Source organism: Gorilla gorilla, chromosome 13, assembly GCF_029281585.2.
Source record: "Gorilla gorilla gorilla isolate KB3781 chromosome 13, NHGRI_mGorGor1-v2.1_pri, whole genome shotgun sequence".
NCBI lineage: Eukaryota > Metazoa > Chordata > Mammalia > Primates > Hominidae > Gorilla > Gorilla gorilla.
In genome coordinates, this window is record NC_073237.2 from 62446112 (window position 1) to 62471234 (window position 25123).

Genomic DNA, 25123 nt, shown 5'->3' on the forward strand with positions numbered 1-25123 from the left:
AGGCACTCACCTTGGGTGTAAAATTTAAGGGGGCACCAAAACCCAGTCATCAACTAATATCCTAAAAGGTAATATTTTAAAAACCCAAATTAATGCCCCCCAAATCCATGATAAACAAAATATCAACATTTTAAATAAAGACAGTACCCTGTCATCACCCCTCTTCCCCTGGCAAAAAAAAATTCTACGCAAAATTCACAGTTCCAACCCAACTCAGTTTGACAATTATTTACTAAAGCTGTGATTCTCAAGGTGTGGTCCTTGGCCCAACATCATCAGTTCCCCCTGGGAATTTGCCAGAAATATGGATTCTCAGGCCCCACAACAGGCTACTGGATCAAACACTGGCATATTCTTCAAGCCCTCCAGGTTTGAGAACCACCGTGGTAAAGAATAGAAGATAGGTGGCATGAACAGCAGTGTTGTAGAAAACGTGTAGTAGGCTAATATTCAAAGGCAACATTCAGAAAGTGTTTGCAGGTCAGGTGTGGCGGCTTGTGCCTATAATCCCAGCACTTTGGGAGGCCGAAGCAGGTGGATCACGTGAGGCCAGGAGTTTGAGACCAGCCTTGCCAACATGGTGACACTCCATCTCTACTAAAAATATAAAAATTAGCCGGGCGTGGTGGCACATGCCTGTAATTCCAGCTACTCGGGAGGCTGAGGCAGGTGAATCACTTGAACCTGGGAGGCGGAGGTTGCAGTGAGCTAAGATCATGCCACTGCACTCCGGCCTGGGTGACAGAGTGAGACCCTGTCTCAAAAATAAATAAATAAAAGAAAGAAAACAGTGTTTGCTAGGAGCCCGGCCTATGCTAAACATTTTACATGCTTGGAGGTCATTTTTATGACCTCAGTTTTATAGATGAGAAAACTGAGCATGAGCAGGGATAAGGACATGGCCACCGGTTGCCCAGCAAGGACAAAGTGGAATAAGGGCTCCAATCCAGATCTGCCTCACTCTAAAGTCTCTTCTGTGAACATCTGTGGAGACAGCTATACAGGTGAGGAGGGGCAAAGATGTAGAGGACCCGAATGTCTGGGCTTACCCTCGGACTCTGACTCTTCTTCATCCTCCTCTTCCTCCTCTTCATTGCTTTCATCCTCACTCTCTTCCTCTTTGGCAATTTTCTGCCGGGCACTCTTAAACACTGACTGTAAGACGATGGAGTCTTCATAGATCTAAATGGTCAAAGGGGCAGCTGTTAAAACTGCAAGCTGAGTTACCATGGCAGTGAACTCTTCCTTATGCAATACACCAGCTTAATTTACATGAATTTTAGTAGAAATGTCACCGTTAGCTTTTATGCCCACATGAAAACCCAGCAGCAAAACGCCAAGCCCAAATACAGACATACACATTCATACAGAAAGTCCAAATGCAGTTGAAATTATTTCAAAGTGCATGGATGCTTGGAGGAGAATAGTAGATAAAATATCCTCATATTGGACAACAAAAATGGTATTTTTAAAAACTACATTTCTTATTTGAATTGTTCTACCAAATGCTGTTGTAAGACTGTGGTAAAGCAATCTTTAAAATGCAGTGCCCCTAGCTGGGGGCTATTCCTTATTACTGAGTTTATCAGAAGCAGCCAATACTTATCCAATCAACACTATTTTTAATGGATACACATGTCTGAGCATGGCCCTGGGTAGGTGCTGAAAGATATAAGTTCAAAAATGGTCCTTTTCCTCAAAAAATTGAAAATAGAACTACTATATGATCCAGCAGCCCCACTTCTGGGTGTATAAAGAATCACAAGAGGCGTCTTGAAAAGACATTGGCACACCCATGTTCCTAGCAGCATTATTCACAATAGCCAAGAGGTGGAAGCAACCCAAGGGTCCATCGACAAATGAGTGGATAAGCAAGTATAGTCTATACATTTAATGGAATATTATTCAGTCTTAAAAAGGAAGGAAATCCTGTAACTGGAGGATATGCTAAGTCCATAAGTGCACAAGCCAGTCACAAAAAGACAAGTTCTCCATGATTCTACTTATACGAAGTATCTAAAATAGGCAAATTCATAGAAACAGAAAGTGCCATGGTGGTTGCCAGGGGCTGGGGGAAGGAGGAGATGAGAGTTATTCATAGGCACACAGTTTCAGAGTTGCAAGATAAAAAAGTTCTAAAGATCTGTTCTGTTGCCCATCAATGTGAATGTACTTAACACTACTGAACTGTATACTGAAAAATTATGATAAATTTTGTTATGTCTTTATCACAATGTTTTAAAAATTTAAAGGAAAATAAAACAACCCCTGCTCTTTAGGAACATATTCCTTTTATTGTAAAGAAGACCTACTCGTTCAAAAAAGTGACTGGGCAAATTGCGGTTTGCACCAAATGAACAATCTAGGCAGTGAGTATGAGTATGACAAAGGACCCGCAAGACAGAGATAGGATGGGACCATCAGGGCAGAATTTTCCAGAGACATCAGAGTTGAGCTGGATCTTAAAGGTGAGAAGAATTCCCTCAGCGTGAGAAATGAGGGGCTTTTTAGAAAGGAAAACAAATGAGAAAGATGAGGAGGCAAGAATAAAAGAGATGCATCTGGGATTGTATTGATGTCAATTTTCTGCTTAAGATATTGTCTTGGGCCAGGTGTGGTACTCACGCCTGTAATCCTAGCACTTTAGGAGGCTGAGGTGGGTAGATCACGAGGTCAGGAGTTCAAGACCAGCCTGGTCAACATGGTGAAACCCCATCTCTACTAAAAAAAAAATGCAAAACCATCTCTACTAAAAAAAATACAAAAATTAGCCGGGCATGGTGGTGCACGCCTTAATCCCAGCTACTTGGGAGGCTGAGGCAGAAGAATTGCTTGAACCCAGGAGGCAGAGGTTGCAGCGAGCCGAGATGGCGCCACTGCATTCCAGCCTGGGCAACAGAGTGAGACTCCAACTCAAAAAAAAAAAAAAAGATATTATCCTATGTTTTGCAAGATGTTTCCATCTTGAGAAGTAAAAGGTACACAGAATCTCTCGGCACTGTATCTTACAACTGCATGTGAGTCTAGAATGATCTTAAAGAGTAAAAGAAATGTAACTGGGGAAGCAGGTGATCATAGTATCAGTCTGAATGGACTATGGGCTGTTTAGGTTGAGGAGTAGCAGATGAAGCTAAAGACTTACGTTAGACTTCAGCAAGCAGTCTACAGAGATGAAATTCATTCTAGACAGTGCAGGGGAACCTCAAAGGTTGAGGTTGGGAAGAGAGGCAGTAAATGAACAGGATAGGAAGGTGGCTAGAGAAAGACAAACTACTGTCCAGATGGCCTGGGGGAGAAACCAGTCAAGAGGCCACTTAACACCTTATTTCAGTTGTGAGACAGTGAGAGTGAAAACAGATAGGAAGGTTGTAGAAAAAAGGACTGGATGTATATCATAATAATGCCATATTGACATAAAGAATCCAAATATCTATCCAGAGACTAAAACAAACTGTCATTCACAAAACCTTCTTTGTTGATTCTTTTACTTTCTATGTCCTGGCTTCAAGCTTAACTTTTTCCTTGGAGAGTGTCTTGAGTAACAGAAGGCTTGCTTTCAAGACCTCCTGTTTTGGTCAAGATACTACTACTATTAACTTGGAAATGTTTAAGTCTGTTCAAGGCACATTCTGAAGATTTCTCTATTCTCCTGTTCTGTTTGATGACTGAAATTGATGTGCAGGCACAAGGGTATGATCAGGAAACAGGCTTAAGGAATTTAAAGGTGGTTTGACACTGCATTGGTTGAGGGGTACATCTTTGTCTTTTTCTTTCTTCTTCATGGGTCTGAAGGCATCAGGCCAGAAATACAGACAGGAAAAAAATCCTACATAAGGTGACAGTAATTGAGGTGTAATTAAAACGAAAGTGCCCTCCCCTTGGTTATTTTAATAAATTCAGTTCATTTATATACTCTTAGAATTGTTGACTGTGGAGAAGGGGAGTAAAGAGAATTGCAATTGGGCTGATAAAAAGGATTAAAAAGCAATTAGAGGCAGTGTTTCTTTTTTTCCTATAGTTTGTTTTGTCTTAAATTCTAGTAGTTTCAGCTCCTGATCCAAGAGTACAATCAGAAAAATAAAGGTAAATATAATCAAATAATATACAATCTCCAAAAAAGCAAAAATGGTACTGCCAGCCTTTCAGCATTACCTTCAATGATTTACTTGAATCCCTCCTCTAATTAGAACATAAGCTTTGAGGCTTGGCACAGTGGTGCACACCTGTAATCCCAGCACTTTGGGAGGCCGAGGTGGGCAGATCACCTGAGGTCAGGAGTTCAAGACCAGCCTGGCCGACATGGTGAAACCCCGTCTCTACTAAAAATACAAAAATTTGCCTGGCGTGGTGGCACATGCCTGTAATCCCAGCTACTCAGGAGGCTAAGGCAGGAGAATCCCTTGAACCAGGGAGGTGGAAGTTGCAGTGAGCCGAGATCATGCCACTGCACTCCAGCCTGGGCAAGACGCCATCTCGAAAAAAAAAATATATGCTTTGAGGCCGGGTGTGGTGGCTCACGCCTGTAATCCCAACACTTTGGGAGGCCGAGGCAGGCGGATCTCCTGAGGTCAGGAGTTCAAGACCAGCCTGGCCAACATGGTGCAACTCCATCTGTACTAAAAATACAAAAATCAGCCAGGCATGGTGGTGGGTGCCTGTAATCCCAGGTACTTGGGAGGCTGAGAGCAGAAGAATGGCTTGAACCTGGGAGGCGGAGGTTGCCATGAGCCGAGAAGGCACCACTGCACTCCAGCCTGGGAGACAGTAAAATTCTGCCTCAAAAAAGGAAAAAAAATAAAAAATAAAAAAAAATAAAAGCTTTGAAAAGAAGTGTGAGTAGGCGCTAGCACAGCTGTGGTACAAAGGTAATTTGAAGATGCCAAAGCCTCTATTTTCTTACACAGGTAGCAAGGAACATAGGCTTTTAGTTATTTTTCTTCTGCCAGTAGCAATGATTCAAAATGTAGAAAATGAAATATTTTACTTAAAAAGAACAATGGGCACATTCACAGTTAAGAACTTTTAGACAACTTAAGACAGACCTGGGATCCCTCCAGGTTGAACGTCTGAGCGTTGTGACAGAGAAGCATGACATCCTTCTCCAGGTCGCCTAGGCTCCGGTACTTATGATTACGAATCCTTTCCTGATGGAAATTTTGGAGAAAATGGAGAAAAAAAGAGGGAGAGGAAAATTCAGCGATCATTACTTAGTTAACAAAGCCTGATTTTCCCTTTGTCTTCACAGCATAAAGCCCTGCCAGGGATCTGGGACTGCATAACCCCAGGGGGCGCCATTCACCAAGTCCACCCTCCCACTCCCACTGTCATTCCTTTTGCCAAGGAGGAGCATATGATGGGAAATGAGAAGAGCAATAATGTGGGCAGGGGGAGCAGGGAGCCTGAAAGCTCTTCAATAAAATGCAGTATAACATGAGCTCTCAACATGATTAAGTAACACTCACGGAAAAGCACAAGGACATCCCAACCTTTCCTGTGGCGAGCCCTGGGTAGGCATCAGTGGCGGTCAGCTCCAACTACAACCATTTCAATGACTTTACACTGCTCCTTTATTTACTTGAAGAATAAAGTTGGTAAACAAAATATCTACCTTTATTTTTTTGAAATCCACTGGCTTCCTAATTAATTCATAGTATTCTGGTAATTCTTTCCTTGAAGGTAACTGAATGAAGACTTCACTGAGCTGTCGCCCTGAACTGTAGGATGGGTGAAACAAACAAAAACAAGCCACATCAAACATTACTGAGGAAAGGTTTTATTTTTATTTCAGAAAATGTCAACAAAGTAAATTATATTCCATGCATATAGATATGGAGCTTTTTAAGTCAGGAAAAATCCCACAACTCTACTGGAGATTAATGTCCCTTGTGATAATTTTAAAATCACAGTAAAATACAATTTGGTCCCCACTTCTGTCACACATACGATATGGGAAATACACTGTGGATTTCCCTTTCAGAGCAAATATATCTCTTTATTTTGATAGAAATATTTAAAATATCCTTGTTAGCTAAAAATTTCATTTTTAAATGAATTGGTAAATATATATGTATATATATACATACGTATATATAAAAATATATATAAACATTTTATTTCCATACTCCTTTGTTTTCAAATTGACATTGTATTTAGAAAGTAACTCAAAATAATATGTTAGAATATACTCTGGAAACTCAAGTGAGAAAAGCCTTCGTACGTACCTACTGGCTATTTTCTTGGTCTTATTCCTTTAGGGTATTTTACGTGCTGTAAACCACACATACCTTTATTATTACCTGCCAGAGGAACCCCTTCGTCTTGCCTAACTGCCATTGTGTGTGTGTAGAGCAATTTGGGTGAAAGAAGAACATGTTTCACAAGTTTAAGTGTGGATGCTTCACATTTCTGGGATTAGTGCTGCATCCTCCCCCAAATTCATGGTAGGTTTATTTGAAAGCAGGTTTAATAGCAACAAATGCTTAGCATTTTTGTAATTTTCAAACACAGGCTACAGAGCATATGAGCTTTTAACATCACTTACTGTTGGAAGCAGACGTGGTTAAAGGCACAAAGAAATTCACAGTTTAGGTTCAAGATCCTAATATCTGATTTGGTCTACTCGGATCAATAACAGCTTGTGGTGTGTGATACAGTCATTTTTCACAAAAGTCTCACTCCCCTTATGATGCCATCTCTACTTCCTTTGTGAAGCCAGAAATATCAAAAATTAATCATAAATCGCTGCCATAAAAATTTCAGAAGGTGATTCTAGGAGCTTGTGAGAATACTAGAAGGCAGTGGCAAAGCATGAGTGACAATATGCTGTTTTAATCCACAGTCCCAGTTGTATAATTAAAAAGTAATCATAATGACAGTTATCATAAAAAAGGCATGCGCAGTAACTCAAACAGTTGCTTAGCAACCAGTGGAAAAAATGCTGAAGTGCAAAGAGGCCTGCATAAATTAACCGAAAATCCTCTGTCAAAGAGATGGGCTAGTTTTTCTGCTACACTGGGTCATCGTTTTTGTTTTATTTTTTTAATGCACATATGGGCCTCATGAATACGAAAATCAGGGGTGAACACAAGAGGTTTAAGACTGTATTTTACTCAGGAATTGGATTTTTGGATCACTGTAGCAAGAACCAAGGTGTTCTCTCACCCTCTCAACCACCCCTACCCCTCACATCTCTTCGAGAAATGCATTCGTACTTCCCTAACTTATGCCACATAGTATATGACAAGAACTATTTTATTTACCATCACCTTCAACACAGGGCCACAATTTCTGGTCTGTTCTTTTCCTACCATTCTGAGATTTATACACCCAAACATTTTATCTGTTTGAAAAGGTGCCTATGAAATGCAATGAGAGTAATTTGTAGAGAGCAACTTGTTGAAAATTAGCATTCTTTATAATCTAGCAGCAACCCAAAAGTCAGACCTCTTTGTAATCGCGGATTTAACACCTGACCCTCCCTCAACGACACATCTTCATGGTGTCATCTTCTACATTGCCAACAGATGGTGTCATTTTTCTATTGATGGATTACAGGCACATCTCTGTACACCTGTGATGGACATACTCTTAATTTCAACTGTGCTACTGGTGAAATAAGAAATAAGCAGTTTGTGACCAATAGTGCAACAAAGCTCTAAGGGGTAAGGCTAAAACAATCTAGGTATCACATCTCTGTCTTCAGTAAGACCCTAAAAATTCTAAACCCCATAAGCAGTCAAGTCCAGAGTTCTCTATGCTCATAAAGAAGAGAGCTGAATGCTCTGAGACTTGGGGCCAATACTGTAAAACGAGAAATAAACACATTTATTCTGTTTAAAAAATAAGGGCTCACTGGACTTAATATACCTATCCCACTTTCTTTTTTCCTCTCCTAAGAATAAAGGACAAAGGCAAAAGGAGGACCTGGAAGTTATCTATGGAAGACTTCTTGGGATATGTTGTTTCCATCATCATTGAAATATCTCAGAGTCTGGCTTCCAAAGCCCCCCAGGATATGTCCTCATTCTCTAAAAACCCAACTGGTACCACCAACACACTTCTCTTCTAGTCAGGAGAGTCTCTACTGTGTACCCCCAACTTTTATGGGCAATCCCCTCTTTATGACCCATTCCAGGTCTCTAGGCCTGACCTATCTCTCACTCCATAGCTGGAACGTTCTCTGTGGTTTTTTCTCCTCTCCAAGTATTTCCTTATCCATCCAGGACCAAGAACCCATTGTCCATAAAAATGGAGGAAATTCTCCTAAATATCAACTACACTTACTCTCAGTCCCCTCATTGCTCAGAACCTAATTCTTCCATGTGTGTTATTGTTTCTCTCCTCCCTACAGGGTGGGGTTCTCTTACAGACATCAAACTCATCCCCCTCCCTCCCAGAGCAAGGGATTGGATGGCCAGCTTCGGCAGACAAAGCCAGGAGGTCCTGGGCAGTACCTAGCTTCCACATTACCTATAGAATGCATTGAGGTAGCACGAACACTTGCTGGAGTAATTTATTTTTTTCCTAAATTACAGGTTAAAAAAAAAGTAAACAAACAAAAAAGGAAGTGAAGCAGCCTGACAGTTTTGAATTCTTGTCATTTCTTTCTCTAATTTGAGCTGAGCGAGGGCTTTTTTTTAATACACCTTTTGAAATGTGGTGGTTTTCTATGCACCACCCTGCCCCCGGCCAGAAAGTTGCTTTTTTCCTTTTTAAGTACAGAACAATAGTCTAATTGTACAATGTTGTTTACAGAAGGTGTTCTGTTTCTGTTGAAATGCTTATCCTATCCCAAGGTGTTTTCCATTATGTCATTTTACACGATTTAAGGCCTAAATATAAATTGCAACTTGGAAAGTACACTACTTCCCAGACAAAAATGAGCCCCCCTCCCCAAGACCACTGACGGCCTGTGACATCAGATGGATTTTACATAATGATCTACCTCAGGCTAGAAAGTATGGCTCTGATAAGACATGGGGTAAGTGGGGGAGGGGTACAACTTGAAATACAAGTTTAAAGGCGCTCGCTGGTCTTACAGTTCACAGGTGTTGGTGGACAAGAACCTCTCCTCTTCATGGAAGTGAACAGACACGGCGACGTGGCCATGAGACCATAGAGTTCGAGATGGAAAAGAGCCACATACCACTGTGCAAGTGGTAGTTTGAACTCCTGTATGCATGGCTTATATACACACACTACTGAGATTTAATTTGTTATGCTTCATCTGGGAACCGTTTATTTTTTTCCTCATTACCTCCACAAACCAAAGGGCATTTTTCTCATTACCTCCACAAACCAAAAGTATAATTCCACATCTATACTATGACTCTAAACTGGTGACTGCATATATTATAAACTTTACATAAATGTCAGCTTTACCTTTGATTATATTTTAAGCTTAGAGACATGCTGAAGGCTGATATGCTAGTTAAGGAATCTACTTCTGGCCGGGCACGGTGGCTCATGCCTGTAATCTCAGCACTTTGGGAGGCAGAGGCGGGCGGATTACCTGAGGTCAGGAGTTCGAGACCAGCCTGACCAACATGGAGAAACATCTCCTCTCTACTAAAAATACAAAATTAGCTGGGTGTGGTGGCGCATGCCTGTAATCCCGGCTACTAGGGAGGCTGAGGCAGGAGAATTGCTTGAACCCAGGAGGCGGAGGTTGTGGTGAACTGAGATCGCGCCACTGCACTCCAGCCTGGGCAATGAGAGCGAAACTCAGTTTCAAAAAAAAAAGAAATCTACTTCTAGAATACTGGTTATGTCTTTTAATGATTTTTTTTTTCCAGGACCAGGCGAAAATTGATAATTAGTGAGGGTCTTTTGTTTTATGGTTTTTCTTTTTTACCTGCTCAAGCTGATCTGTTGACCAGAATACCTAATAGATACTGCTGAGAAAGAAATCTTAACCATAGCTGAAATAAATTGTTTATATTAATAAGGGTAAAAATGTGACTCTCTTACTTCAATTAGAAAATGATGTCATGATTTAGAATACACACTTGAGGTTGGAAGGATTTTACAGAAAAGCTATCACAATCCTAAAGGAATCAAACATAGCAAAATCGTTTGGGAAGAAAACTTTAAAAATTGGGTCAACACTGCAGGGCAGTAGGTGAAGTGTGCTGCTTCTTTTCAGGTTCAGGTTCCTATGAAGTTTAATATATATCATTGAAGAATTTACTAGACCACATTAGTGCCCCTACTTATCAAGAGAGCCTGCAGAAACCTGAGCCAGTCATGAAGCAGGTGTTACAAGCATCTGCACTCCATATTTGCTACTGAGATCTCTCCTCTCAGCCTTATTGAGTATTGATTGGTGATAATTCCTAACAAGTTTGGAAATATAATCACCTAGACCCTTGAAGCAAGAGCAAAACACGGTGGGATGGGAGTAGACTTGTTTTGGTCATGGAATTAGTAGCTGTTAAAATCACCCCAATGTTGGGGCACAGTGGCTCACACCTGCAATCCCCGCACTATGGGAGGCTGAGGCAGGCTGATCACTTGAGCTCACGAATTCAAGACCAGCACAGACAACATGGAGAAACCTCATCTCTACAAAAAAAAAATACAAAACTTAGCCAGGCGTGGTGGCATGTGCCTGTAGTCCCAAGCTACCTGGGAGGCTGAGGTGGGAGGATCGCTTGAGCCCAGGAGGCAGAGGTTGCAGCGAGCTGAGATCATGCCCCTGCAGTCCAGCCTGGTCAACAGAGCTCACTTTGTCTCAACACCACCAAAAAAATCACCCTAACAGTCATAAAGGACTATAGATAAATAATGTCCCGGAGACATTATTTATCTATAAGACAAAGTTCCCTGTTAGGAGACTGAAAAGGGTTCACTCAGCTCAATAAGAAAGGCACCAAGACTTTGTCTAGAGTCTTAAAAACAATCATACTCTGATGCATGGTTTTACTTTTGGTAATCTACTCTGGGCTGAAACAGATAATCATCAAGATGTTCATGACAGGATTACTTAAAATAAATAATTCAAAGCAGCCAAAACGTTTAACAGTTGTGGAAAGAACAAGTAATAGAATGCAAGAGAGTCTAAAATTATGTATTTTAAAGAAAAAAATGCTTGTTACGTCATTATAAAAAAAAAAAAAACAGGCTGGGCGCAGTGGCTCATGCCTGTAATCCCAGCACTTCGGGAGGCCGAGGCAGGTGGATCACCTGAGGTCAGGAGTTCAAGACCAGCCTGACCAACATGGAGAAACCTCATCTTTACCAAAAATAAAAAAATTAGCCGAGTATGGTGGCGCATGGCTATAATCCCAGCTACTCAGGAGGCTGAGGCAGGAGAATCGCTTGAACCCAGGAGACGGAGGTTGCAGAGAGCCGAGATTGTGCCATTTGCAATCCAGCTTGGGCAACAAGAGCGAAACTTCATCTCAAAAAACAAACAAACAAACAAACAAAACCCCAAAAAAACAGAGGATATCAAATTGTAGTGCAGTACAACTTCAACCTCAACAAGGATTTAAAAAAGGCATTGAAAAACGACCAGAAGGAGATATGCCAAAGCGTAATGAAAAATAATAATGTACTCTTATTCACCAAAATGAAGATTTATGATTGAATGTAATTTAGAACCATTTTATCCATAAATAAAGTAGGTCCCAACAAACACTTCAATTGGGTTACCTTCATTGAAAACATGCCATAAGTCAAATATCTAATTTTATTTTTCCAAAGAAATGATGTTTAAGGATCATAGGACCAACCTTTATTTTTATCACCATAAACAGCACGTTTTACCAACTGGCACTTTTTAACTATCACATAAAGCCAAACAAATAAAAGAATACAATTATTACACAAAAGTTTTAATATGTTATATGTTGCAACCATCAGAATCTTCTGTTCCGTTTCTATGTATTTCTTCAGGATTCTCCCATTGCATTTATTACTACAAAGCAAAGGTGCTTGAAACAGGACATAAGATCCGGAGAGTGTTTTTGTGTGTGTATTGTGGGGGGTGGGGGGGACAAGCATTTTGAAAAAATGTTTTTGAGTAGATTTGTCAGCTATCACTCAGCTTTTGGAAATACTGTCTTAGGATGGCTACTTTTCTACCCTCTTTCTCACTTTGACATTTCATAATAGTGGGTGCAGGTACAGAACTCCACTGCCCATCTGACTAAATGTGATGATAGACAGACACTGGATGACCTGCAGCTTCCTTAGCCAGCCATTTCTACAGTTTTTCCCACCCCACCTTGTAGATGTTACACGCGCTCATGACTCAAAGCGTCCCTGTCTTTCAAAATGTAAGAACCCACGTTCCCTTCCACTGAATATCCTGTCCTTTGATCCTTTCCTGCCTCTCCATTTCCTTTTTTTTTTTTTGAGAGAGGGTCTCACTCTGTCCCCCAGGCTGGACTGCAGTAGCACGATCAGGGCTCACTGTAGCCTCAACCTCCCAGGCTCAAGCGATCCTCCCATCTCAGCCTCCTAAGTAGCCAGGACTACTGGAGTATGCCACCACACCCAGCTAATATTTGCATTTTTGTAGAGACAGGGTTCCGCCATCTTGCCTAGGGTGGTCTCGGACTCCTGAGCTGAAGCAATCCGCTTGCCTCGGCCTCCCAAAGTGCTGGGAATTACAGGTGTGAGCCACTGTGCCTGGCCTTTGCTTCCCCATTTCTTAATGGTAAAATGCTTCAAAGCTTTTGGCTGAATTGCGACCAAATTAAAAAGCACAAAGCTTCTGCAGACAAAATCAAATGCCTCTCCATCTGTGCCCAAGTCCCACACGTTGCTTTGTTAAATGGGTGGGTCGTGGCAGGCACCGGAGTGCTGCTTTTTCCTACAATGGCTGTTTTAATAAATCCTCAAGGAAGACATATTAGGTGTGATTCTAAAGGAATGAGACAGATTTTTTCCCCCCATTAATATACAAGGACATATATATATCCAAATAATTGCGATCTCTCAGAGCAATCCATTTTTAATCAAAACGTTTATAGAGTGGTTTGGAAAACAGTGTGTCAGCCCTGTAAGAAAATCCATTTTGTTATTTCCAGCTGAGCCTCCTTCCCTTCCTTCAGAGAGGGGTCCTTTATGCTGGTGTTGGCCTGGAGCTTGAGAGGCAGAGACCCTGGAAAGAGGGACTTCAGGGCCAGGCTAATGCTGGAAGATAAGGGGAAGCATTCTGTGTCTCGGAAAACAGACGGACTAAGTTTATTTGTGGGCTGCCCACCTGCTGTACGTGGGCATAACTGGCTGAGCACCATAAATAAGTATCGAGTCACCAAGAGTCAAAGCAGCCTGTTTCAGTAAACATTTAAAGTATCAATATTTGTAATGAGGGCAAAATAAAGCACTGGAGTCCACATCTCCGAGCAGATTCTCTCTGCACTAAATGTAATATTTGGGCTCTAATTCAGCATTTCCCAAAGTGTGCTCCACAGAACACTAGCTTAATGGATTAGTAACAGTGTCCTGTGAAAAGGGGGTTCTTTGGTCAAATAAGTTTGGGAGATGCTGGGTTAAGCAGTTAAACAGCTGACTTTATAGCAAGACTTCCCAGGGCCTCTGGCTGTACTGGAAATCTCCAAGAAGGAGTAGGAAGGCTAGAGTTGGAAGAACTCACTCTGGGAAGCATCATGAAATGCTCATGCACCAGACAATGCATGAGGCGCTGACCTCAGGAGGCTGCTACTCTACACGATAAACTGTCAAGCTTGATTCTGAGTCCAAACTATCAGAAACAGAGAATGAATGAAAAAAGGTGCTTCACCTACACCTAAAATTTCCTAAAAGTGTATCTAATTGGTCACAGTGCTATTTCATGGTAATTTCTCTATAATGAAATTAGAGCCACTAAATGCAGAGGTGCTTGGGCTTGAGAGCTATCATTACAGCCTCTCGCTCTCATTTAAAGTAATACAAGATGTCTGGTACTAAAAATAAATTTTGCCTAAAAGAGCCTGTTGGCTGGTCCTGAAAGAGCGGTCAATACTAACAACATAATCACAACATCAAGAGCTGCTAATGGCCAAGTAGAGAGTTCAGCTGTCCTGTGATGGTGTATGCAGAGCCAGATAACTACATACATGCACATGTGCACACACACATACATACAAGTGCCTTCACACACACCAATTTTCCTGCGACCATTTCTGTAAATGGCACGGCTGTTCACTGATCACTCAGGGCAGAGATCCAAGAGCTATGTGAGTTCTCTTCCTCCTCTCCTTACACATCCAGACTGCCCCTAAGTCTTGTCAATCCTACCTCTGCGTATTTATTCCCTTGTCTTCCTACCTACTGCCACTTCCTTATTTTAAGGACTATCTTCCTCCACTACCAGACAACATTCTCCTAATGTATGCCTCCTTCAATCCATCCTTCACAGACTATCAGTGACATTTCCGAACACAAATCTCACTGTATCCCCATGATCCTCTCTTGGCTATCTACTTTCCACTGCAGGGCTGATGTCGGCTCCCTGGGTGTCACCTTCCCTCTCCCACATGACAGACATCACACACTGGTCCCTGCACGCTCACGCCCAGAACTCAGGTGTGCTCTCCGTTGGTCTCCTTGAAACAGTGCTCCTAACAGTCACTGTGATGACTACAGTTTGCCCTCAAGACCCCACTCCTAGAAGAGTACATCAAAATTCCTCCTCAGCTTGGTGTTCAAGGCCCTCCGGGATCTGTTCTCAGGCTTCTCCAGCCTCATCCAGGCTGTCCCAGTCTTCCTTTGTCTCCAATGAGCTGGTCACACTGAGATGGTGTAGTCTCTAGAGGGGAACTGCTTTCCAAGCCTCCATGGCTACATCCCCCATTCCCCCACATACCACCACAAGCTCTGCCCCCCCCCACCCATCCTCCCTTCACCCGTCTGTTTGAGAAACTCCCACTCTGCTCACAGCCAGTTAGAAGCGCTCTCCACTCCTGCCCCATCCCTTCCCATCCCACCCTGTGTATATTGTCATTCATACCAGGTACTTGCATTATTTGTTGACATAGCTCTTTCCAATTGTGCTTTAAATAACTCCATTTAATTCATTTTTTTTCCATTGTCAGTACTTACAAAGAGCCTCTTTTGACCACTGAAGCAAAGATTTTTAAAAACTATTCTGAAGAAAGGGTTAATTCATCATAATACAATCTCCAAACACCATGTTGTCAGCTCAGGCTTATGGGAAAAGGAAGTGTGTGTGACAGACAGCAAGGGACAAGACAGACTCCAGAGAGCCCTAAGGAAGCAAACACCAAGCCCATTGCTATGTCTCTGGAAATTACAGTTTAAATGTGTCTTTAGTGAAAATGAATTTATCTAGTTCCTAACCATATACCATCATGTCATCTCCCCTCAAAAAGCCTGGGCATGGCACTGGGGACTTGCAATAAATAGCCTTTAAAGTTATTGATCTACTTTTCATGGTCACATGACCATCTTGATGGAAGAGGGGAAAGAGGGAAAGGAGCTCCTGCCTGTTCCTGTTTCCTGGGCGGGGCATTTAGCTTACATCATGCCGTTTAGCCATAAGGCCTCCTTTCTAGGTATTAGGGGTGGAAATATTTACCCAAGTTGGTTGATTATTTAAACTGCCCAAACTTATGAAGTCAACTATTTGTTGTTTCAATCTCCAAGTCAGAATCCAGACTGAGTTCTTTCTCATAATGGCAAATACAGAACAAAATTCCTGACGTTTCTCAATGGACATTATAGTTTACGTGCCTGGTTTCCAGGATTAGTCATTGTTTACTGGACTGCAATAAGAAATATCAAAAATTGACAATCTTGCCCGACAGTTTCATCTCCACACAAAAATGGATAAGTGTAAATCACCACTAGTTTTTAATCTCCTTATATAAAGAAGAATACCACAACCAGTGATCCGTGTTCATTCTGAAATACACGATACATCCTCAATTCTCTCCCTCCAGTCCTAGATTGGATCCTATGCTGGTGGAAAAAATGTTGTAAAGGATGTTATTGGGTCAGCTGAAAAAATTGAAATATGGATGGTAAAGCACTGTATCAACTTTTTTTTTAAGTACAGGTTGACTGAAATGGAGAAAGAAATGTTATCTCTCTTATATTAATAAGAGCTCCTAGCCTTGGCGTATCATGCACATCCATCTCTCCAGCTCAACCAATGTCATCTAATATTCACACTATCTCTAGGAGAAAAGCATTTCTGCTTTCTACCCAACAGAAGCAAAGGCACACAGAGGTTGAAAGAGACTGGCTTTAGATGCTTGGGACTACACACAACAGGTAGGCCCAGGAGTCACACCCTGAAACCCAACCCATCACACAAACAAGAGACAACTCAGCAATTGCCCTCTGCATGCCATGATCAACTCTGGAATGCAGACACAGCGTGAACATGCACGCTTCTTCATGTCTCGCAGGAGATCAAGTCACTACAGGTGCTTTGCATTAAGCTTCTAAACCAAGACAGCACAGAGTTAAAGAGGCCCAAGGAACACACAACAGAAGCTGTGCTGGAAGGGAGGGGGAAGCAACAGAAACCCATCTCCAAGATGCTGCAGTTAGGGCGGGCTTTCCAGGAGCTCCCAATACCCTTGTAAGGAGTGCATGTATAGAATTGACACAGCCAGATTAAAATACAGCACCAACAACTTCAGAAGCCATGACAGGTGTTTAAGAGTATCTGTGCCTCTATCCCGCACTCCAAGTAGGGGTGATCAGGAGGTGACCGAAGAAATTTGCTTCCAAAGGCCGATTCTATGATTCAATCTGTTTCACATAACGAGGGATACCTGTATTTAGAGATAGGGGAATACAAGACAGATCCTGACCTGTTTCCTTCTATTTCCAACTGAGAATTACTGGGCACCTTCTCCACGTTACACCTGCGGTAGAGTAGAAAGAACACTAGAGTCAGAAGACCTGGGTTCTCGTCCCCGCCCGGCTCCTTCTTCCTAGGCTGGGTGACCTGGCCTAAGTCATTTTACTCTCCAAGCCTCAGTCTCCTCACCAACCTGCCTTGTTAGGAAGATTACACGGGGTTATGTTTGGAACCTCATTCGGAAAAATAACATAGTTCTCTAAAAATGGTGGGGGAAGTGGATTTCCTAACCTTTCTGGGATTTTCCTACTTCCCTCACACACGGAAATTCCTGTTACCCTGTTCCCTCTATACATGTTCCATTCACTGTTCCAGAAGGTGGAAGACAGGCAGCCACTGGCTAGAGGTGCGTGTGATCTTGGGAAGGTAGTGCTAGTCTGAGTTTAGCCCCTCATTTGTAAAATGGGGGAAATACTTACCTCAGAAAGTTATAAAAATTAAATAGGATAAAGTGCTTTGTTACAGTAGCCTGCACATAGAAGGTATTCCAAGCATCAGCCAATTTGGGTCTGAACACCACCTAACTAGTCAACTCTGCTTCCAAGAGCTCTATTCCTTTTCGATAGATCACTGAATTCATGATCTTTAGTGGGAAATGAAACCACCACCTGGCGTCTTGGGCACTTCTACAAGCCTCTAGAAAAGCCTCTTCAGTTGAGGATTTTTGAAACTGCTAGGTTGGTGTCCCTTTTTGTGGTGGCAGGGAAGCAGCTGCCAGGTTTCACAGATACTGGGAAGACCCTCCATACCCTCTAGATCTCCCTCCAGGTGTAGACAGCACCCTTTGGCATTCACAGCCTATGCCTGTCCATGTATAAATCCCTTCTCGGAGTCACTGCCCCATTCTGCTTTAGAGTCAGTGTGGGGTCGGGGTGTTGCAGAGAGGGAAAAGCATAAACCCATAAACAAATCAACAGAGGGGTGGAAGCGCATGTGCTCTCTTCAAAATATACAGAATTCTTTGGAATGTCTGAAATATAAGGAGAGCTGGGAGGGGTGCATTGGAAAAAAAAGTTGGGAAGATCCGAAGGTTCAGATTGTGGAAGGTAACAATTCTCCTATGCTAAGAAGTCTGGTCATCATCGGGTAGGCAACGGGCCGCTGTGAAGAGTTCTAAAGTTACAATATGAAATGACCAGTTAGGTGCCTCAGAAAGAAGCCAGGACAGGAAGAGACTGGAGGCAGGGCACGCAGTCCACCCTGCAGCCTGCCAGGCCAGGCCAGCAGTGCAAGGGCCTCAGGAAGACAGGGTGTGAGGAGGCAGATGAACGGGTGTCTTGTAGGGACAATTAGGAGCAGGTTGAGGGGACTCTGAGTGTCAGCAATAAGGCACAGAATTGGGAAAGTGTTTATTATTTCACTTTTAGGACCTTGGGCTAATGATGGTGCCAACCAAGGAGACACAGAAGCTTAAATAGACCATGTCATCTCCGAATGTGCACGAGTGACGGGAGGAAAACCTGAAAACAAGAAGTACTACCTTAGAACGCTTTACAGAGTAGATTGTAAATAACTCAGAGAAGCTAGGTATGGCTCTGTCATCTAAGACTGATGCAGATTACAACTCAGTGGGTTCTGAACAACCAAAGATCCCAGCAGAATAATTTCAAATCATTCTGATAAGGAGTCCATGCAGGTCAGCCATCTGATTGGCTTGGGGAAAAAAAAAATACAAATTTTTAAAACCCTAAAACAAAGCAACAAAAAATAATAACTACATAATGACATAGATTTGGTTTAAAATGTTTGTTACTAAAACTTATTTTAGAAAGACAGTATGAATGCCAGTGTAAAGATCCATTGGTTTGATGAAGCCTTGAGATGATAATCAGTGTGGGAAAGCCTTCGACACAGTAAATACCTAACGCACTTCAAATAAAGAACTTCCGAGACAGAGAAAGCCTTGGAACAAGGCAATATTTTTAAATAAGAGCACTGCCCTTCTGGAGAATGGGCTGATTATATGTAGGCCTTCAACAGAGTTTCAGCCCTACTCAAAATGAGAAAAATGCTGCAAATTACTTTTCAGTGTGTATAGGAATTAAGTACAATTAGTCCACAGGTTTGTAGTTTACCAAATTCTTGGAAAGCTGCTATAATGTAATAAAATATCAGATCATTTGCCAGGCATGGTGGCTCACGCCTGTAATCCCAGCACTTTGGGAGGCTGAGAAAGGCAGATCACCTGAGGTCAGGAGTTCGAGACCAGCCTGACCAACATGGCAAAACCCTGTCTCTACTAAAAATACAAAATTAGCCAGGCGTGGTGGTGCACGCCCATAATCCCAGCAACTCTGGAGGCTGAGGCAGGAGAATTGCTTGAACCCGGGAGGCAGATGTTGCCACTGCACTCCAGCTGGGCAACAAGAGCGAAACTGTCTCAAAAAAAAAAAAAAGAAAAAAAGAAAAAAGAAAAAAGCTCATTTTCCCAGGTAAATATTATTATAATGTCCTGAATTGATTATAAGTACCAGGTAATGTCATTGTATCCTCAGATAATGGGGCTCATATGACCCCTACTTCCCTGAATTCCCCAGGCCAGCTACCTCTTCAGTAATATCCCATAGGAAAGCTATCTCTTCCACTGCATGATGAGCTAGTGGGGGTAAGTACCTGGAATTTTTTACCCTATAATTATATTCAAGAGTACAGTCCTGGAAATAAGCAAACAATGAAGGAAATATTTCTAAAAAGAATGAATGATTTTCTCCAATGTGAGAACTAAAAATTCAGGACAAGCTGAGTCTTACCACAATTCCCAGAGATACCACAAAGGCTTATTAAATTTAGGGGCAAGAAGAACACATTCCCAGCTAGGGGAAGACAGCAGAGACTGAAGAGTGTCAGGGAGGCAGGAGCCACGTGGCTGCCACCCCTCTGTGCATCGGAGCTGTGTTCACCAATTGGACTGACTAGGCACTGACCAGGCAGGTATCTCCTGCCTCCTCCATCACTTTGCTGCATCCATCTTCAAGGCTAGACCTGATGTCCAAACCCTTTTACAGACAGCAGGGCTGGTCTTCCTGTGGACTGCTTCTGAAAGAATTGTCTTCGAACAATTGATAGAGAGGGAGGAGGTGATGACACCCTACTCACTTTCTGTTTCCAGATTCTTCAGGAATGAGAACAATGCTCAGATTTGAAAAGCAAGGCATAATAAATGGTGAACAAAAGCTCCTGATAAGAGAGTTGATAGAAAGAGCATATCAAGCCACTTCAAGTAAGTTCAAGTGTCCAGTTGCAAACTAATTAAATCCTGGAAAAGCATGTAGATTGCTTCTGCTAATAACATTTAGGAAATCACAGAGCATAAAAATGGAATCAGAACACTAGAGATAAGCAAATGTCCCAATTTCAATATGAGAAAGAAAATTTGAGACTGTTACACTTGATGTTGACCCTTGGTAAAAATTTAGAAGAAATTATTCAGATGCCACAGGGCTATTTAGAAAAGATAAATAACATCATTAAGTGCCAGCAGGAGGTCTCTTAGAAAAAGCCATGGCAAGCTAACCTCATTTCACTTTTTCGGCAGGGTTTCTAGGTTGATAGATTGGAAAGGCTAGCCATGGTGTATCATGGTTTTAGCCTTTCTTGATAATGCTGAGAAAGGATAAATGTGGGTGACATGAGAGCATGGCTATATGAGTTCATTGATGGGTAGCCAACCTTAAGGATTACTGGTTAATATATTCATGTCAACCTGAAGTGATTTTCAGGGGTATGTCACAGAGACCTGTCCTTTGTCTAAGTTTCTAAGCAATAGCTTATATCAAATCTTTGGATGAAAAAACTTAGATACATAAACATAGTAAACATAATTTTTACATAGATAAAAATTTAGAGGTACAGCATCATGCAAGGATGATGGGATGAAAAGTAGTAAGGCTGGAACTACACAGGGATAAGAATATAATCAGTAGGTATAGGTTCAAAAAAATTATGCTTAGCTGAAAGCTAACCTTGGCAGTATTCATATGAAATCAGAGCAGTGTATGTGTGTTTTGGGGTGGGGAGTAGGGGTTATTTCAACAAGTCACATATTCAATGAGTTAACTCTGTGTCAAGGTTGCTGGAAAAAGTAAACACACCCTTGAGTTATGCTAACAGAATTCTGGTGTCCAGAATAAGGAAGCTAACCACCCTGTAATTAATGATCAGAATACCCCATTGGAGTTCTGGGCGCCATGTTTTAAATGGGACACTAGGAGACTGGAATGTGGCCAATGTCTAGGCATCACTCAGAGAGCAAAGTGAAGTGTTCCTACCTGAAGAAGAATGTCCTGAGGTAGATATGCTTGTTGATACATTTTAAAGGATATTTCTCAGAATGAGAGCAGATTTATTCTCTGAGGTTCCAAGTAGAACAAATAGCTAGGGGTCAGATGGCTGCATCCCTTTTAATGTAGGAAACGGTGATGTGCTTAGAACTGTCCTTTGGTGTCAAGAACTGCTCTGAAGCAGGGAGCTCACACTGCAGTGTCCACATGGAGGTGGATGACCACATGCCAGAGGTGGTACAGGGGGACTTATTTGTATTGTGGGAAGTTGGGCCAGGCAGAGCTCAATGTCCCTTCCAACTTTAATAATGTCTCTAGGAATCTCTCTCTCTTCTTTATCCAAGTAACTGAAAGCCATGTCTCTAGGGTTGGAATAGCTCCACAGACTCTACTCTTTACCATCTAATTCTACATCTCATCCCAGGGGCAATTTTCAAGGGTACAAATGCAAACAGGATGAATCCCTTCTCAAAGAACAGTCTTAGGTTAAATATTACATAAATTGAGAATATGAGTTTTTAAAAGCTTCTAAATAAGCAGAAAACAAAGCATGCTTAACAAGTCAAAACAAAGCCTTCTAGTACTACTTGATATAAAGTTTTCTATTTGTGCAAATAAAATGATGGGGGCCTGTAGCAACAGACCAGTACTACCTCTGAATAGATAGCAGTTACTGCAGAAGGATTTTACATTTATGAATCACACAATATCTGGCTCTTAAGGGTCAGATTTTTAGAAGCACCCTCCTTTTTAAAAAACAAGTCCTATCACTGACTAAAAAGCAATGAACACACACATAAATGATCTTAGTTCTTTATGAAAATATCAAGATACATCTGCCCCAGAATCATGCATGAACTTTTAAACAACTGTCTCATGAGAGCTAATTAATTCTTCTTATATATCAGTTAAATATAAATGGCTGTTCTTATTTAATATGCTGTTAATCTACATGACTGTCAGAGCCCTAACATTTGACCAAAGTGATGGGAAGGAGGTTAGCACAGGTGGTATTTCTTTCACAGGTGGGTTGAGTTACTATTTAAATAACTGACTTTAATGGTGCAAAAATCTCAACACAGTGAAATGTACATCTCCCAGCAGCATTTTCTAAAACCAACCAAAAATATGATACTGTATCTAATTAAGGCTCTCCTAATTTGAGTGCCTCCTACTTGAGTACCAAGTTAAAGAGAAATACAAAATATAAATAGTTAGTGCTTTTTCTAGAGGATTACCAACATGAAATGTATATGAAACATTCAGTGGTGGGAAATTTAGTACATACTCCCCAGAAAGCATCTAGATGTGGGAGCTAATAGAATGTGTCTTACCAGGACACTTTTTAAGGAAAAGTAAGTAAGCAAATAAAACAAGGAAAAGTTAAAAAGAAAAAGCTACTCAATATCTGCATGCTGAAATATTCAAATACCCTTTACCTACAGTACAACTAAAGACATCCTCAATAAACAGTACCACTGAAACTGCATTTTCTGTTTCTAGAAATAAAACCATGGAAATCAGCACTGGCAAGGACACTTTCTTTCTGGTGCTCAGAGGTCCATTCACCTACCTGATTAGCCTCAAAGTCTGAAAGGCTGATTATTAATAATGAAACTGTTCAAAGAACCTGAGTTACATTAAATCCCTGATGACACATAAGGACTCTAGAGGCAGGCACAGTAATGAATCACATTTCTGGGATTCTGGGATGGGGAAACTGAGGCTCAGGGAGATTAAGTAAATTACTCAACTGTCCCATAGCTGGTGAATGTCAGAGTCAGGATTCAAATGCAGGTGGTTAAATCAAGACAAGATTCTGTACTCTAAACCACTGTGCAATGCTTAGCTGAGGTTTAAGGCATATAATCTCCTACCAATCTGTATTTCTGGATGGTTTCTAGGAAAGTGGTCAGCCCACAGCCATGTATACCAGGAAGTCATAAACTCAAAGGCTATGGAGCCAGCAGGTAATACAAATGAATGAAGTGAGTCGGGCGTAAAAAGCATGACGGTAAATGGTGACCCACTCCATACTGAAGAGATGATAGAGAGTGATGGGGATTGTGACAACCTAGAGCGCGATGCTGCCAATGCAAGGATGGCCACTTCTTCATGCCTACTGATTGCTACCTTAGGGAGAGCTGGGCAAAGTGCTGCCAGAGTTTCTGGTTTTTCAAAAGGGTGGGGGATGGGAGGGAAATTTTTGCAAGAAATCTCTCCAGGTTTATGTATTTGCTGACCCCCACCCCTCAGAAAAAACATAAAACCAAATGAATCTGTTGGCAGTATGTCATCCACCTGTTGGTGACTTCTTTTATGTCACTAGAGAAAGACACAGCCATCACCTTAGAATGAAAGGCCTAGCTTCTCAACCTCCAAGGACTTTCCTGGCCCTTCTCAGTGTTATAACAGCCCTTGACTCACTCAGCAGGTAATGAACAAAATGCCTGTCACACATCACAGCACATCTGGTCAGAGAAACAGATGTTCCACTCTCCTGAGACAAAGGCAAAAAAGTTTGATGTATATACAGAGTGATGCTCTCTACTTAGGAATATTTTGTTTTAAACCAGGGACTGAGAAAATAAGGCATAATAATCCAAGCTGGCTTCTAGAATACTGTCCCTTTCTATGGCAAATATACAAGGGGAGCTAGGGGGTGAATAAAAACGTAAGAGTTACTGATTCATGGTTTACAAGGAAGTTTTCATGTTCACTCTGGACAAAGCATGGACTTGTGGTCAAAATTTCCTTCCTGGATTGCTGTCATTCCCCTTCATTAATGAACAGTTGGTCCAAACCCAAGAGAATGGGGTTGCCCTTCTGGCCACTTCAGAAGCCTTAAAGGGGATGCACTTATTTATTTTCTGAAAAAAGGAAAACAGCACAAAATCTGAGAGACCTGGTGGGCAAAACAGAGCAAGAAATTCTGGCCTTTTCACAAACATCTCCACCTACTCCTCTTTTCCCATTTCTGAAAACTCCTCGCAGATAAGAAAGGCTTAACAGCAAAACCCCATGGTGGAAAGTTTCTTGCTTTTTATACCACTTAATTTTTATAATAATTTTTCCTTCCTGCTATGATGTATTCAGCAAAGCCATAATGAAAAACTAAAAACACAACGTAGTTGTTCATGTTAAACACTTACAGGTGCACAGAGCAACACTAGTTAATGTCAAACATTTCTGGTAACTAACTGCTTCTCAGCCTTTTGGCTAAGACCAAGTGTAGTATCTGTTGTTACATGCTTAATATCTGATTCCTCCTCTGTCCGAGGACAATATGTTAAGTGGATTTTGGAAGCAGGGAGCTAGAACAGGAGCTTGCTTCATCCACTCCACACATTGACCTGGTACTGCAGTACCTCCAGGAATGATGCACTCCCTTAAGAAAAAAATTTTTTCAATTGGTAATTTAAAACTGATTAATACCACTATGCAACTGAGAGAGTGAAAATGTCTGTTTCCTGTCAATTTTTCAACTGAAACGAGAAGCCATCTTCAAATAAAAACATTACCACGTGATAATAAAGTGGAAACCAAGTCAACTAACCAAAACGTAGCCTAACTAGTTCATCTACTGTATGGATCTGACTGACACCCTACAGTGTCTTTGGTTTTCAAATAATTATTCATTGTTTAAAATGGCCTGGGAGGAGTGTCCCACACAGCTTTCTCAAAGTCTGTATCCAAATATCCCATAAAAAAGGTAACTTTGCTGAAAGACCATGCTATGTGGTATTAGGAAGAAAGAGATAATTCAAGTGCTCAGAAATTCAAGTGTTGGAAGGAAAGAAGAAACTGTATTTACTATGAAGCATCTATTTTGCTTTAAACAGTCTTAACATGAAATATTTACCTTAAATATATTAGGATTCTTCTTTAACAATTCAATTTAAAAAAATAATATTACTCCATCATTCCAATCCCTTTCATCTGAAATATCTTCATTTTCAGATGGTATTTCAGAGGTCCTTAAGAATCCTTTTCTAAT

The 25123-nt window shown here is 41.4% G+C and overlaps 1 protein-coding gene and 1 non-coding gene across 15 annotated transcripts in view; one reads left to right on the plus strand and one right to left on the minus strand.

The window, feature by feature from the left end:
* Positions 1 to 25123, minus strand: part of SMARCA2 (SWI/SNF related BAF chromatin remodeling complex subunit ATPase 2) — a 213165-nt gene that overhangs the window by 6396 nt on the left and 181646 nt on the right. For 9 of the 14 annotated variants that reach the window (XM_055351083.2, XM_055351085.2, XM_031014354.3 and 6 more), the window contains 4 exons: positions 16797 to 16850; positions 5609 to 5714; positions 5043 to 5144; positions 1050 to 1182 (listed from right to left, as the gene is read on the minus strand). In XM_055351083.2, the coding sequence (XP_055207058.1) occupies positions 1050 to 1182; positions 5043 to 5144; positions 5609 to 5714; positions 16797 to 16850 (395 nt within the window). The remainder of the gene's footprint in view (positions 1 to 1049; positions 1183 to 5042; positions 5145 to 5608; positions 5715 to 16796; positions 16851 to 25123) is intronic. The other 5 variants (XM_055351086.2, XM_031014359.3, XM_055351087.2 and 2 more) reach the window with 1 other exon arrangement.
* Positions 24326 to 24516, plus strand: LOC115935930 (U2 spliceosomal RNA). Its single transcript, XR_004071518.2, has one exon. It is a non-coding gene; the product is annotated as a U2 spliceosomal RNA (small nuclear RNA).